At 42.8% G+C, this 17,256-nt stretch overlaps 1 protein-coding gene across 1 annotated transcript in view; it reads right to left on the reverse strand.

Moving 5' to 3' along the window:
* SEMA5B (semaphorin 5B) overlaps positions 1-17,256 on the reverse strand; it is a 197,772-nt gene that overhangs the window by 10,599 nt on the left and 169,917 nt on the right. The window contains exons 17-23 of the mRNA XM_058027940.1: positions 15,985-16,132; positions 14,492-14,717; positions 13,635-13,853; positions 11,585-11,755; positions 10,560-10,709; positions 9,612-9,656; positions 6,304-6,509 (exon numbers count right to left, since the gene is read on the reverse strand). Coding sequence (XP_057883923.1) covers positions 6,304-6,509; positions 9,612-9,656; positions 10,560-10,709; positions 11,585-11,755; positions 13,635-13,853; positions 14,492-14,717; positions 15,985-16,132 — 1,165 coding nt within the window. The remainder of the gene's footprint in view (positions 1-6,303; positions 6,510-9,611; positions 9,657-10,559; positions 10,710-11,584; positions 11,756-13,634; positions 13,854-14,491; positions 14,718-15,984; positions 16,133-17,256) is intronic.

Below are 17,256 nucleotides of genomic sequence, written 5' to 3' on the forward strand. Positions count from 1 at the left end.
CAAAAAGTCATCTTAAAAGCCAGACTCTCTTAAAAATGGTAGGGAAAAGGGAACAGTGAGGATTCCCACCCTACAGGGAGCAGCAACACCCTGTGAAGCAGCAAGGGTTTGCATGAAAAACAGATGGAGCAGGGACTCAATTCCCATCGGGGGACTGCTGCAAGCAGCTGCTTGGTATCCCAGAGGGAGCAGGAGCAAGGTAGCACTCCGATGTGAACTGGCGCCCTCCCCTACTCTGAAATACTTTATCTACGGGAGCGCGCTATCTTTGAGTCACACACAGCGCCCGCTGAGCCCCTGCTGCCAGGGGCTGGGGACAGCACCGGGAGAGGCACATCCCTGCCTGGGCACAACCACCAGGACAGCCACACCTCCAGGCATGCTTGACTGCTCAATTTGACTCGAGCCAATGATATAAAGGGAGAAAAGACACTAATAGATTTTGACTGAGACGCACCACTTAATCCTTTTTTCCCCATCAGTAAGCTCTCTTGCTTTCCCTTCATAGTAGGCATTATGCAAATCAAGAGTCCCCTGAAGTGATATTTGCAACTGCAGGATCATACAAGAAAGGGCACAATGCTTCTTTGCCAATGCAACCCCCTGCCCCTACTATTCTATTTCAAATAATACTATACTCATGGTAAGTACTAAAAATATGTACTCTACCATTCAAGCACTTAATGTTCTTAAATGCCACTTTGTTCAAGGGAAATGGCCTTTGTTAAACATGCAATTCACTGGGAACAGAATTTATATTTCAGTCTGATTTACTATATCTATACATATATATATGGTTTTTTTCCCCCAGCTGATTACATCAGCTAACACCATGCAGCTAAAGCAAATACTTCAGGGACACTGTTGATAACTTCTTGAGAACACTGGGTATCATCAGCTACTGCTTTATATGTGAACATTACAGCCACTTCCTGGGGCTTGAACGATTTAGTGAAAGGGTCACTGGGAAAAGAAAAAAGCTTATATCACAGTGCTATCAATGTATGTGCTGTGATCACCAAAAATAAATGGGTTGGCCAATTTTAGTTGAAGTAACAACACATCAAATTAACTGCAGGACACTGAAACAAAGTTTTCCATGGAGAAGCAAACATTCTCAAAGACCAAGGCTGACTTTGACAAACATTCCTCTAGGGCACTTGACAGCAGTTTAAATAGCTTTAACTTAAACCACTGGCTGCCTCCTCTCTATAAAAAAGGTGTGATTTTCAGCAGCAATGAAAATGACCATCACCACGAGAGAGACATTTAAAATCCATACAGAGATTCACTTTCCTATACCCTAAGCACTACTATTTTTTTCACAGAATAAAATTGCAGACTATTCTGAACTGGAAGGGACCCACAAGGATCATTCTGTCCATCTCTCAAGAGAATGGCCCATACAGAATAAACTTGGCATTATTAGCACCATGCTCAAACCAACTAACTAATCTTTTTGCTAATTTTTGCAAGGTTGCACGCCACACCAAGCATGCAGTGTGTTATTCTATTCAGAAGGATTAATCTTCCAAAGACAGAATTGGTTTCTGTGTCTCAGCTCTCCTTGTTAGTATTTTATTGCCATGAATTATTTGGGATTAGTAATGAAGTGTGGATCACAGGGCCCGGAGTCCTTCACAGGGGGTGTCTGCTCTGCATTCTGTCATTTGTTTCCCAACAGCATTGTTCTCACTTCATTAGAAAATATTCATTGCAGCTTCTAACTTATACAGTCCAAGTGATCTACTGATTATTCCCCCCATTTTCTGGTAACTGCATCTATATTTGCTGTATAATTTTAGGCAAGTGCAGGACTCACAGTTCTACTAAAGTTAATGTGTATTGTTCTAATGTCCTAGAAAAGTCAGATATCAAGCAATACATCAAACACTTAGTTTCCCTCTTTCATTGCCATATCCTGCAATCTCACCTCATCTTTTCCCACAATAAATTTAATCCTTGACATAAATGACTGTTTTGCTTCAGTGTTTGGCCCTAAGTTCCTACAGCAGCAGTGCTGATGCCAGAGAAGATGCAATGCTCAGGTGCTTCCTCAGCTTATTTGAGGCATCAGCACAGAGAGTTTTACTGCGTGACTCATGACTAAAGCTGTGTGGAAGGAAGGAAGGACAGAGGGAGGTCTGTCCAGCACAATCGCAAAGCAAATCTGCAGAATCATCATCAAAACCATCCTGCAACTTACGTTTCTCACTGATCCCATCTGGCCAGATCCAAAGGCCATTGGATTTTGGATTTGGCCCAATATGCAGACGCCTTTGTCCAAATCCCTTGTAGAATAAAATGTTGGCTCTCTTTATTGGCAGAGGATTTAGCAATAGGAAGAAGTTCAGTCCAAACCCTTTCTCCATGTGTGGCTGTTCCAAGAGATCCTAATTCACAAGGGCTCAATCTTGACCCTACATCCTCCTGCTTCTACTGCAGGATCATCTGGCTTTCCATCAGCACAGCTGTGCTAAGTAACTCACACAAGGCATGGAGCAGCTGAAGCAAGATGTTAAATAGAAGATCTCCTCACTGCTTTGATAGTCAGTTATTATTTAATTGGCGTGGAAGTACTGGGAAGGTTGTAGGTGGTTCTGTAACCCATCATGCCAAAATGTGAAGAGCAGATAATTTTTATTTCATTATGCTTTTGTTCTGCACAGTCTTCAATATTGTCAGAGTGTTGTTTGAACTTCAACCAATTAATGAAACATGAACTGCTTATTAGGTGACCCAAAAGGTCTCTCCCCTACGATTTGTGAATACCAAATCAAAATCAACGTGTTGCTGGTAAATGCATATGCATGAAATCTTTCAAGGCATCCTGGCTAAAATAGCTAATAATAAACCTCACATCATTCTTGAGAAAGCAGAACAGGAAGGGAAAAGGCGCCAACAAAAATAAAACATGCTTCTGCAAAACACTGCCTATGCAAGTTAGCATCAGCTACATGATCAATAGGTCACCCATTATGTATGGTATTTACATCTGATCTGCATTACTGCACTGCTGTGCTGGAATGGCCAACAAGGCTCATATCAGCTAGCACTTCCTTCATTAAAATCTGCCTTCATATAAAGTTTACCTTGATTTATGAGTTTGCATTCAGTGCTGTACATTTGAATGTAACACTGCCAAACTTTCTACAGTGTTCACCTGCTGGTTGTAGAGCAGAGATATTTCAAGATGAAAACAAACTAAAGATGGTTGCAGAAGGCTTGTTATTATCAAAGAATGGAAAATAATAAACTTGTGCATATGGCCAGCCTTCTGCTACCATAATGTCACTATGTATTATCATTTTTTGTTACTGAAAAGTAGACTCCACACCCTCTATTTCCTTAATCCTGAATTTATTAACTCTTTCACACAGATACACACACATACAATTATTCTTTTGCTTTCATTAAAAAATGTTGAGGGTGGTTTCCTTTGTATCTGCTGAAGACAAACTTATTTGGGTTTAGAATCTGGAACCTCAGGTCCTTGCACTTTCTTTCAAATGTACACATTTCAAATTCAGATAAGCCCACACCCAAGCTCAGTCCAGCCCTCCTTATCAGGAAGGTGAATTTTAGCTTCTCCATCATTTTAATGTTAATTCTGTGGCATCACAATAAAACTACACATGCTCCTTGAAGGCATGAAAAATCTCCCTCCTAACCCTTAAAAAAAATCTGTCAGTTATTCCTAAATATAAACCTGGCTAATAACAAGTTCCATAAGTAATTACACAGCACAGAGCACACAGAGCCTTTCCTTTTACTTCATTAATGCTATATGCTTCAAGGGAACACTGAGGAGTGGCAGATTTGTAGTATGAAATGAGAAATTTTCAGCCAAGAGCTTAGGAAAGGAGGGGCAATAGAGAAGGTGAGCAGAAGGAAATACTCAGCAGGAATGGAGAAAAAGAGGCCTCACTTGACAAATAGATTTTACCCTTTCTGTAAATCTCTTTGCCTCATTCACCACTCTGAAGTGTATGACTTTGAGTTCTTCTCAGCAAGTAGCCCCTTGCTCCTAAACATTTAGCTTTGGTCTGTCCAATGACTGCAGATTTATGCACTTGAACTCTTTCACTTCCTAACATTCTGTAAATAAGCCCCATCTGGTCTATCTCTCCTTGTGTCCAAGTCCCTTCTCCCCGAATGTAAGTCATACAGTCTCAGTTAGCTAATGCCTCCCTTTAAATAAACCAGACTTTTCAAACCTTGATCTAATGCCTAAGCTCTTTATGTCCCTCGAAAGAAGACTCTAACAGCTGCTCACTGTTACTATACACTAGATCAAGTATTCAGAGATGGATCTATCAAAGAGGTCAACTCCTCCTGACACCACATTAACTAATCTGCTGCTATTTTAAACTTTGCTGAGCTTTGTTATTACTTCTACTTCACTGCACCACTTGACATAGACATAGTGCATTTCATAACCCATTTACCCAATTGATCAAGATCGTTCTGTGAACAACCTCATCCTTCTAAATTTTAACCATTCTGCCTATTTTAGCATCATCTGATAACACATGATAGCACAGAATAAATCATGAAGAAAATGCTAACATAAATCCAGCCCTCTAACTACCTGCTTTTGGCCACAAAACCATATTTGTGTCTTTTCTTTATTGTTTGCCATATAAGAAACAAGGGAATACTCTTGCTCATTTTTTAATTTCTGCAAGCCTTTTTAATCTGGGTCTTCCTATTGACTTTGCCACAACAGCTCCTCTAACTGAAAGGATTACTTGGAAGTTTGATGCTTCCAAGATCAAGTCCCTGTTCTTTACCTGTCTTAATAATTTATTACTGAACCTGTATATGCAGAGTGTCTAGAATAATGCATCCCGTGAAACTTTGTTAAAAGTCTCTGAAAATCCCAATATGTCTGCTGCTTCCCTCCTATCTAGATCAATATTTATTTAATTTAAAAAAGGAATCCAATTTGCTTGACATGATTTACTTTCCACAAATCTATGCTGACTTGCATTATGATGCTGGACTCTTATTAAACTGTATGCAACTGTAGCCTTAAGCTTGCTAGCAAATGTGGTTTTGAGACTGCATTTATAGGCAGTAGTATCCTCTGAGAGGCTGCAATGCCCAACAAGGATTTCACCACATTCTTATTACCACACTGGTCAGCTATTTTCCAGCTCAAACTGTTTTCCTTTAAAACAGCAAAACAACACTGACTCTTCTCAAATTATTTGATGCAAGCTCTTATTTCTGATACGTATTCACACTGTGAATCATAGCCATGTATCAGGAGTCTCACTGTGCCCAGCGTTACAATTCCTACTTAGAAAGAGTCTTCAACACCCAGGGAGTTTAGGCTGTGGCAACAGTCCCACCACTGATCTTATTGTTGGGTCTCAGTGAGAAGCCAGGCCAGACCAGCAGAGGCAGCCAATCAAAATGTCAGCAGCACGTAGCTGTACGAAGGAACAAGCAGCTGCAGGGCTTCCTTCTGGCTTGTGTTCCTGTCCCAAATCATGCTCCACACTGTTCAAGTGACCCTAGGCAGGCTGTTCCTCCTGTGGTGACATGAAGCCCCTCCACCCTTGCCACTGCTCACTGCTCTGGTCCCACGCTTCACCAGGAGGCTGATGCTCAAATGCAGTCTCAGGGTATTGTCTGCAGCACCCTGGGTCTTATCTGCTCTGATAATGGGCCATGCTCACTTTAGCAAGCCGACATGCCAACAACACATGCCACTTCAGCACTCATCTCCTACGGGCTTCAGCTCCCCACTCTGCTACTGTCACTGAATTCTGCACAGCTGCCTGGGGTAAGTTTCTGTCCAGTACTGATAGAGGGGGGCAAAACCCTCTCTGCTTTCTCATTCACTCCAATTTGGCAGTCACCAAAGAATTTCCAAAATCTCATCCTACCAATGCACATTTTCCCAGCTATTTGTGCAATGAAGTTTCCATTTTTATTCTTCCTCCCCTCCATTTCCTCTTACCATGCACTAACAATGCACTGAACTGAGCTCTTACTGATTTTTTTAGAGGACAATTTGTATACATTCAATAGTCAGAATGGGCTGGAGTATCTTGGTATGTACTTGCCAGACTGGCATTCATCAGGACCGTGAAACAGAACAAAATCCCACTGCAGTAATGAGGCTTTTTAACCCCTTTGTGACAGCACAGCTAAATGCCCTTTCAACCCCATGTATAATGCCATCAGCTGGGCACAGAAACACAGACCTACCCAGTTCCAAACATGACAGGAATACAGAATTTATTTAGGCAGTATCAAGCTGGTTTTGGTATTTCTCCTCAAGTACCCTACCTTGAACTCCATAGGGGTGTACTTCTCATTCTTGGGGGTTGTGTTGCCCTTGTAATGGAGATGGTTGGGAGTGGTTGGGTGGATAACAGTGGACTCCTGGGACTGCCTCTGGCAGCGCTGGCAATACACGTAAATCACAAACGTTAACAGGCTAGAGCCGAAGAAACAGGAGACCCCAGTGGCAATCAGATGGATGAGACTAAAACCTGCAAGGGAAATGACAAGAGATGCTATTTTTAAAGAACAGCCCTTTTCCCTCCCCTGACAAGACCACAGGTGCAAATCAGAGCAGTGACATCTCGGGATCAACATTAATAAGCTGTTGAAGCCAGACTCTTACGTTCTAACATAAACTGACATAATCTCCCTGCAAATCGGTCTCCCCACTGCAGCTCTGCCTTGTGCAGTTTAACAGGTTCATGCATTGTTTTCTCAAAGCTCCCTCCCTGTCTCTCCTCTCTCCCCTCTATTGATATTGAAACTAAACATTATGTTAAGCTGACAGCAAAAGAAATGAGCCATACAAACAATGCACATTAATGGATTCCAAAGCATGTGCGTGTCATGGAAATAAGGGGATAAAAATGCTCAGTGTTTCTCTGAAGGGGAAGGAAGGGAGGGAAAAGCACTTTTTGTCAGCTGCCCAAAATGCCTATGGGACTGTGTGTGGGGTGGGGGAGATACACATTCCTCCCCCTTGTAATCCAAGTGTGCTCAGCATTCTTGCTTATTCATGGGATGGCATTGCCTTGGTTGGTCTGCACTACCTCTGAGGTGTATTTGTAGGGCTAACAGTGAAATAGAGGTCCTCCGGAGAAAAGGAAAGATAAAGTGGACAAAGGAAAGGGGAACAGTGCTTGAAAAACACTTCTTTGTTGGCTTTCTCAGCAAATTGCAGAGACAGGAAATCAGTAGCAGGCAGGTGCTGGCTATAAAAGCCTCCTGCAGAGATCTCTCCATGTGGGATTGCACCAGCACCCTTCAAGGCCAGCAGTGAGCTCTGGAAGGAGCAGTAGCTGAGCAGCCCACACACTGGCAAGCACCTAACTCACAGCTCTGACTGGTGGGGGAAGGCAAAGTCACACAGCACTCTCGTTCCTCCCTCACCTCACCGAGTCTCACACCCCACAGTAAAACACACCACCACCAGATCTCCTCTGACAACAGAACAAGCAGTAGAGACCATTAGAGCCACCAAGTTATCAAAGCAACCAGGGGCATTATGGGATGGCAAAACTTTATGACTGTTGTATCTTGCTATGTGTAGGGGGGACTAAACAGAAAGAAATCAGTTATTTGATTCCAAATGCTTTTCCTCTGCCTTTGCTCTGCCATCTTTCAAAGAGGAATGACAGAGGCCCTAGAGCCTGAGGGGACCCCCTGACTGCTGGCCCCAGGGTCAGTCACATCGCCTCAGTGGCGACTGCAGCGGTAAATTTCCCTTAACACTTAAAAAGCCAATTCATTTGGACAGACTGCTGTGTTGACTTGACTGTGTGCAGAGAAATGGGGCTGCTCTGAGAGTGGCTTTAAATGAGGCTCACTCTTAGTCTGATCACGGTGTGCAGTTTTTTGGTGCCATCTTACATTTTAAGTGATATCCTTTTCAGATAGCAGATTCTGCCCATTAGTCAATGGCTCTCGTCTAATTTCTAGTTAAAAAATATCCTTCTGATTTTAAAAAGAACAACACCAGTAGAGTTCTACAGCAAAGTAATGCACTTCAATCATAATTACAGTAGGGACCATTCAGAATTTATTAAACTGATGAGCTAGATTTATTTTTCAAACCACATTATAAAATTCCATTGCAAGATTACCATTTTCTATTGTTTTGGATGATGGTCCCAAAAAACCCAGCAGAAATACTATAATTTCCTACTAAATGTCACTAGACTTTTTAAAAAATAAATTTCCTTTCTAAAAACCTCTGCCTGTTTTGCATCACTCATGAGACCTAAAACATAGAATATGCAACTGTGTTCAGTAAAGCCACATGACATGCTACCACATTCTCCTCCTGCCCAGATTTGCTTATATTGCAGTGAATGTTTCATTTCACTGCCACATTTGCAAGTCACAACATAAAGCTCTCTCCTATTTCACTCTCACCTTTGAAACACCCATCTGATTTTTCAAATGAGTTTTGGCTGTATCTTAGGGGGGAAAAAAATAATATTATTTTGTTTGCAGCATGTGAGTCCCCAGGGGAAAGCTTTCTGGTTCATCACTTTGAAAATATAGATTTTCTGAGATGCATCAACAGAATTTCTATTGATTGGCTTCTTTGCCAAATATTGTAGAACACTACATTAATAAATAATATTAGCTATGGAAAAATGTATATAGCAACAGCACAGTGGTGGTGGAAAAAGAAGGAAATGTGGGTACAGTGTATAACAGTAGAGTGCAAGTTATAGCAAAGGATCCTGGAATCAAAGCAGAACCATTGCACCCTCTGAGGGAGAAGGAGTGATGCAGGAAGCCAAATGTTACATTGCAGGAGCTGAAATCTTAATTGCATTGATTGCCCTCAGTTGCAAACTGAGAATCCACATTTCCATGCCACAGGTGGCATGCCTATTTTTGCCATGATCTCTACAGGGAGAAGAGATTTTGGCAGCCTGAAGATCATCTAGATTTCAGGAAAGCAGGGATGTGATGCAAGCAGGAATTGGCATGGCCATTAGTGTGAAACTAGCATTTTAAAACATTAAAGGAACCTGCCATTTTCTTCAGTCTGCATTTTTATCATAGGGGCTCCCAGGGAGGTGGAAAAGTGACACTAATGGCTGGACCTTTCCATGTTACATGTAGAAAGAAGACACGGTTTCTGTGAGAGGTGAGAACTTGAATGAAAGGAAGTGCTTGGAGGACAAGTATAAACCTCTAATCTCATCCTATATCAGCAAAGGATCTGTTTAAGAGACCCTGTTCACTGAAATCTTTATAGGTTATTTAAAAACACCTGCCTCCAAACAGCCGGAGGCTTACAGTGGTGAATGGGGAATAACCCTTTCTTCCACCTGAACCATTTACCCTGGAGGTAGAGAGACACAAGGAATTGCTCTCTGGTAATTAATGACCCTCAGTGGCCAACTCAAACTTCCAAATAAATAAAAGTCTTGGACCTGACAAGTGGACATGAGATACATTCCTCCAGTCTGACTCAGACAGCAAGACTCCAGTGGAATTAAGACTATCAGTGGGATATGAGCTGTATAGATTAATGGTTTGGTTGATACTGCACAGGGAGAAAAGAAGTCAGGTTAAGATAAAAATAAGATATATAGTTAGTGGTAACCTACCTCCACAGTTCGTGCTCTCATCGATGCTGGAGGCTGGCAGGATCACTAAACAAAGGAAAGAAGATTGGAGAAAGTTATCATTTTGCCATCCCTTTATTTCTTCAAGTAATTAAACCCTTTGTGTTTCAGACACAAGAAGGTGTTCATAGTTCTGCAGCAAGCTGAGAGTCTCTTTAAATTGAATTATAGGCTCATGGTTTGAAACACATGCAACGAAACCTCTCCAAAGATCTTATAATTCCAGTTCTGTTACTTGATCACTCATTAGCTTCTTCAGTTTAGGGAAAAGATGTTAGCTGAAAGAAACATGAAAAAGAATACCATTGCCTAGAGATGTCAGATTTTTAAGTCAGTGCAATGTAATCCAAAAAAAAGAACATGTGGAAAAGCATTATTCAGTTTAGACCCATATCAGATATTTGCCTGAGAGATTCAGTTTCCAGAAAGCACAGGGTGGAATATGCTGATGACCATCTGTCCATCAATAGTGTTGCTCTGTTAGACCCTGGATTAATCTCCCACCTTCATACCCCAATTATCTGCATCTGCCTCACCTTAATTCTTATCTCTTTTGGGATGCTTTTTGGATACCTGAAATCAATGATCTTCTGTTGCCCATATGCATACTGAGAACAGAGACAATTTTTATAACCCAGCCTAAGACAAACCATACAAGTTTAAAAGCTTCAATTCAGGTGAAGCAACACTAGTTATTCGTTACGGATCAAGGTAATTCTGTTTAAAAGAAATGCTAAGCTGCTTAAGGGAAAGCCATTTATCCCATGCCTGCCACAAGGGAATTTATAACGTTTATCTATTTCCTTGTTTTTCTAGAAACATCCAAGCCCAATTTTTAATAGAGAAAATCTCAGCCTACTTTGACAGTCCAGGCATGAGCTGCTCTCCGGAACTGGCCCACCCTGTCCTCCTGGATGACCCGGTACATACCAGGAATTTCATTGTAGAGGCACTCCTGGTACTGAGTGCTGTTTCCGACGCACTGGGAGGAGTCCGGGCTGTGCACCTCGCAGTAGCGGCTGCGGTACTGGATGCCCTCTTCATTGCACAGGCTCCACTCTGACCACTCCGACCAGCCACCTGAAATCCAGGGGCAGAAAAACACACACACAGTGTCACCAAGAAGGAAAAGGATGCTTTGTACATATCAGACTTCTCCCATGCTGAAAGATCCCAGATCCTGGCCTGGCCTCTCTCACACATGTTTTCCATGGATCCTTAGTGGATTTAATTTTCTCAGTGCAAGCATTGCACTCTACTTGTCAGGTTGTAGTTCTCTTAATGTGGACTAAACTAACCCTTGGTGGAGCACTTCACAGAACAAAGTTGTCTTAAAACCTCCTACATCAGCTCTCTGGTCAAAGACATACAAGGAGCAGGGTGGGGCAATGTTGCACCAAGATGTCCAAGCTGTGATGTGGCCTCCAAAGACACCTCAAGCAGCCAGCACGAATTAGAGCATTCACAGAGTTTTGCTGAGGTTCCTAAGGACAGGATTGAGCCTGCACTGGATCAGAAATACACAAATCTAAACCCTGTCCTCTGAGTTGTAGCACATGCTGATCTGTTGTCTGTGAAACAAAAAGGAAGGACTGTCCTTCAGCAACTGTACAGATTGCTGCCTCATGACTCCTTTTGTTTGTCAGGTCAACTTCCACATTGAAGAACTGAGTTCCTGCTTTTTCCATTACTTGAAAGAGATTAACCATTAGCAAAATTTTGCTTGACCAGCACCAGAATGCCAGAGCAATGGCCAGTGAACACACAAAGAGGAAGGAGTTTCCAATGCAGTTGATACTGGGATGTCTCCTTATCCCCTGGCTCAACAGACATTGAATAAATGACCAAAAAACTTGTAACTGGTGGTATTTCTGGTTGTTTTTTAAACATTTTGTAGCTGTGCCTTGCTCCCAGCAGCCTGGAAGCCAGCTGGAGCAGGGATGAGGAGCGGCTACCTTGGCAGGGGTGTGTGTTGCAGAGGGCCTCCTCGGTGTGCAGCCCGATGCAGATGTCCTCCCCGCTGGACGGAGCGGGGTTGGTGCAGGTCCGCGTGCGCTGGTAGTGCCCACCCCCACAGGTGGCTGAGCAGTGAGACCAGGGAGTCCAGCAAGACCACGAGCCTTTCACTGGAGGACATTGAAAAGCACAGACAGGTAGAGGCCATTGGTTACTCCTATCACTGTGACAAAGCTGGAGATCCCCAGTGTCTCACCTTGCACATCCACCCTGCCCACACTAGCTAGCAGTTTCCTGCACCCCAGGACATTTGGGCCTGACAACAAGAACTTCACATCAAGAAAGGGTACAAATCCACTTCACTCTGTGGATGCAGAATTAAATCTATGCAGAAAAAGACTCTGCATCATAAAGAAACTATTCTTTGTTGTAGTCATTAATATTCACTGAAATATTCTACTCCAGTCTATTCCTTTCCTTTTTATAAAACAGCATTGCTGCTACTACTATTATTATTATTATTATTAATGTTATTAATATTAATAATAATATTATTATTACTAGTACTACTACTACTATTACTATTACTATTATTACTATTTCTACTACAAGGACTACTATGTTGTCTCCTGAAACTTCATAGCAACAGCAGATTTACTTGGGAAAAAAGCACTGTAGCACCAAAGTTGAGCTTATATGGCACCTTTCTGTGGGAGGCCCAAGTCCTCTAGTTGCAGCCTTCAGGAAACAGCAACTCAGAGGCATTGAACAAGGTGACCTTTAAAAGGTCCCTTCCAACCCAAACCACTCTATGATCTAAGCATAACCCCATAAGAGTTTAATAATAAAACTAGGGAGGAACTTAAGACCCCTGAATCCCCCAGCCCCCACCCACTAAACTGCCTGGTTTGCAGATCCACATGCCATTAATTCAGAAGATAATAACCTGATGACTTAGAGCAAAATAAACCCAGGATTTGTGTATACACATTGAGTGAGGCAGGGAAGGAGGGAGACACAGAGAAATAGTAATCATGCACTCAGAACAGATTGTAAAACATCAGAGTGTCTGAGGGGAGAAAACAGCACAGAAAAGGGGCACAGACATTAGTGAAAAAGCCACTGAGAGCTTCCAAAATAGTACTAATAGCTGCCTTTATAGTGCTAGAGTTATTTCCTTTTTATAGGCCATAGAGTGCAATATTTGGCACTCCTGTTATACTCTTGCTGCACATTCTGATCATATCTGCATTTGAATTTTATATTTGTATTGAATTTTAGAATCATAATAGTACGACTATAATAGAGCATTTTCAAGTGTAGGCCACAAACTACATTGCCAGAGGTAGATAATTGCTGGAACTGCAAAGAGGCAAGGTAATTTGTGTAAGATCACTTAAATTTACTTTAGACAGTTATTACAGAGCAAGGGGAAGGATAAGTGAGAGAGAATACAGTAGTCAATGGTCTATTACTACTATTCTGGACCAGGAGTGCAACATAAACATGAGGACAAACTCGAAAACCAGGAAACCAGGCAAGAATACTCCCTGCTGGCTGTGCAGGAAATGGTAACTGATGTCAAGAGTAGATGCCCATCGCAAGAACAATACGTAAGCAGGAGAGGGGGAAGAAATAAGTGTTCACAAGAAGAACCACCACATCAAGCATCTCTATACAGTATTAAGCCACATTTATTAAGTCTGCCTTCTCATCATGGAGCAGATGCACCATGATGCCCTCCACTGGATGGAGCATCAAATCTTCCTGAAGCAAAGGATTGCTAAAAGCCACCATACTACTTCCTCTAGAGGATGTGGCTGTGTTACCCTCTGAGCCGAGGTGAAACCTAAGTCAGCACTAAAGATAATATATGCTGGTCATTACAATAACTTTAAAAAACATAAGGAAAAATCCCCCAAATTAAAAAAAAAAAAAAAAAAAAGAAGGCAGCTTAGAAATACTGATTTTGTGGTTGTTGTTGTTGCTCTACCACTAAGATTTAGGAAAACACCTCTGAATTTCATGCAGGAAGATCATCATGGTTACCTGGGCAGGGATGAGGATTGCAGTCTTGGTACTCCATCGCTGACCCCACACAGGGCAAGCCACCATTTTTAGGTTCAGGGTTTGTGCATGTTCTCTTCCTGATTCTAAAGCCCAGCTCACAGTCCCTGGAGCAGGAAGACCAGGCCCCCCAAAAGGACCAGCCCCCATTGATAATCCGTGCAGAGGTCTTACCAGTCTTGAGGAGGTCATCAACAAGAGCTTCAAGGAAAACAAACAAGACACCAAGATCCAAAATTAATAATTTGCTGAGCTTTTAAAAAGGGGTTCAGCTTATGAATAAAATCAGGATCTATGTGCCCTGCAGAATAGTTTCTGTTGAAATCCCTTGGCAAGAGGGTTTTTTTTTCCCAGAGCTACAGCTAAACTAGATAGAAAAAGAAATTTGTAGGCATACAAACTGAGTCTGCTTGTAACCTTGATAAATCACCTCCCTGGGCAGCAAACTGTGGCAGTCCAGGCTGTGCCCTCAAGATGCTGCCTTGCATCACAGCAGTCCTGCAGGGAACAACCTGAGAAACAGCGCGCAAGGGGAGAAAGAAAAGACACGCTATCCTGAGAACAGTTCTTCTCTTTTTTACACCCTCATTACTTGCCTGTTGCCTTTGGGGCAGCCTAGCAGGAGCAAGAACAAATCTACACACTGCCATAAGCACAGAGCTCACGTGTGTCTATGTGTGTCACGGGGCACTCCCCATCCCTGCCCCTCTGCAGTGACACCAGTCGCACATGTTGACACCACTGCAGCCACAGTCAGGGGCTTGTGGTTCCGAGAGCACCTCCCTTGCACCGCCCCCCCTCGGCCTGCCCCGGGGTCCCTGTGAGCTGGCAGGACGTACAGTCAGTGTCACACACTGCGGAGCCATCGTTGGGGCAGAAGCGACTCTCGGTTTTCTTCCTCCCGAACTGCAGCTCGTGGGGGTCGGACAGCTGGGCCCGGCACGTGTAGCGGAAGCGCTGCTCCTGGCGGGCCCCGTTCTGGGTGATGTTGACAGGCATCCACGGGGTCCAGGGGGTGTTCCTGCGCACCTCTGGGCAGCTCTCCGGGTTGCAGGTCTTGTATTCCTGCCAAGAAGGAAAAGCACTCCCTCCTTACTTACTAAACAGCAGCAGCCTAACTGGCAGAGGCTTATTTACACTTCAGAAAATAACGGGGGTACTCTCTGGATCTCAAACAGTCCCCATCCACCTTATCTGACCTCACAGGAACAAAATGTGGTGATTATGGAGGCAGTGTGCTACATAGGTGGACCTCAAGGGTAAACTGCGCTTGCTATTTTTATGTCTCCCTCAGGTTTGTGTTTCTTTGCTGACTCAAAGTCCTGTGGGGCTTCAACAGCCTGGTTCATTATCAGCAGGAGAATAATTCTGGCAAGAGATAATAATAACAGCAAACAAGTTTTCTGCTCTGACCCTGAGATGCTCTTCTCAGGTCAGCCTAGAGAAGCCTCAAGAGGACAAGATGTCAGTAAGGTCTATTCCTTGAAAGTTTATAATTTTATTTTTAATAGCAGGGTTTAGAGTAGATATTTTACAGCTATTTTTGTTTGGTTGGCTTTTCAAACTCTCTAGTGAAGGTTATGAACCATTTGCCATCCTTGGTCTAGAGCAGCCATTGAGCACACACAGCATTCTGGCTGGCTGGGAATGGGGGATTCAAGGGTTTTACAATTCTCATCAGTAACGGGAGGAATTCCAGTGACAAACATTTGTGTTCTTGATTTAAATTAACTAAATGAACAACTGTCTTCTGGCAGAGGGGAAGAAATGTAATGCTTCAGGGCTTCATGATTCTACTGTAAATGCCAAATAATGCCAAATATCTTGGTAAGAAATGGGAGGTTCCAGATCAAACCTGCTTACACTGAAATGAAGCCCCACACAAGCTGCATGAAACAGCTGCTGGAACAGCAGTGGGAAAGTAAAGAGAACAAATGGGGTGTTGGACCTGTTGTTTACTCAAGTGTGACAGTGCAACTCATTTTTGATGTGTGTGTGGCCTCCTTGACTCAACAGGATCATCCTTGGGAGTGAGACAGAAGAAAGGAGCATGTCTAGAGCTTTCAGGTAAAGGATTTGATATCAGCCTACAGAGGCCTAAGGAAGAACTCAGTATACAAGTCTGTCCCTAAATCTGCCACCCCTCTGTTTCCAAGTTCATTTCAGCATCCTCTGCAGCAAAAACTGAAGGCAGCATTTTCTTCTTGCTTGAGAAATAAAACCACAATGGAGAGAGAAGCTAAATACCCCATTCCTCAATGCTACTGTCAATAAGTACTGTCAATAAGTACTGTCAATAACCCCTCATGCAATGTCAGTAAATATTACATACCACAGCACAGCCTGGACATGTGTTTCCATTTTCACAGGACCTCTGCCTTGAATGAATTCCTCCTCCACAATTCACGCTACATTTATTCCAGGGTCCCCAGGAAGACCAAAAAATCGGTAATGGACATGGATTGTTCTCATTACAGAATCTGAAAGAAGAAAGTGCATTGCTTAAAAAACTCCATGTCAGCACATCCAAGGGAGGAAACGGTGTGGGACACAAGACTGCACACTGCATTTGGGCACAACTGATGCATGCACAGAGCCAGCAGTGGCTGACACAACATCAGATTAGCAATATTCCTGTCCATGGAGAGGAATGTAGCCTTTGTACCAAATGGGAGTGGCTAATCAGGCTGAGCTTATTGGAGTAAATGGTTGAGATCAGGTTTTCTGAAGTGCTATGTCTCAAAACTTTTCCACAAACACTGAGTCTACAAAAGAGCTCATAAACTGATGCCCAAGTGTCACAAAGAGAGAGTGGATAGCAAATATTCTAAATGGGATGACTGGTGGGAGGACAACTCAACAGTGATCTGTCACTAATGGCAGGTACTAAACACCTCACAATCTTCTTTTTACACAATCTGGCTTTTACTGCTGCCTCAGCCCTAAAAAGCTAGAGTTTGCAACTGGACCCTATAGGCATCTAAAGGCAGGCCCCAAGTGAATGCTATTTCATGTTTTGTGTCAAAAGTAACTGTGATTTTGTTCATCTTTTTAATCAATATTGTTCTCAAATTTAATCAGATAGAACTGCAACTGACTCAGAGGTAGTCTTTAAACCCAAAAAGGACTGTTGTGAATGGACACAAATCAAACCAAACATTAAAATGTCTTGAAACATGGAAGTTAAATGAATTGCTCTTTTTATTCTGAGAAATGCAGAGACATATGTCTTAGTGACCACCCAAGGGACAAGCAACAGCCTATTGCCAAGCACAGGTGACCTTTCATGAAATGTCAGGCCTGGAAGGAAGCTGGGATGCCTTGAAACATGTATTTCATGAGGGGCCAAGCTTGAAGAAGGGTTATAGTGCAGATGGCTCTGTAGGTTCAGAAAGTACTAGGTTTTTAGTAATTTTGTGTGAAATTTTCATACTTTAGAGGGGAAAAAAGATGGTTTTTTTGATACCATACCCTGCAAAAACTCAAGCCTGAATCTGTGAGTTAAGCTGTATTTTGCCTTGAACTGCTTTTGGAGCATCAGCACAAGTAACAGAGCCTTGGAAATGGTGCAACTGGCAGTGAGTTGCATATACTCAGCTGCCAC

The sequence above is a fragment of the Melospiza georgiana genome, chromosome 7 (genome assembly GCF_028018845.1).
Source record: "Melospiza georgiana isolate bMelGeo1 chromosome 7, bMelGeo1.pri, whole genome shotgun sequence".
Lineage (NCBI taxonomy): Eukaryota > Metazoa > Chordata > Aves > Passeriformes > Passerellidae > Melospiza > Melospiza georgiana.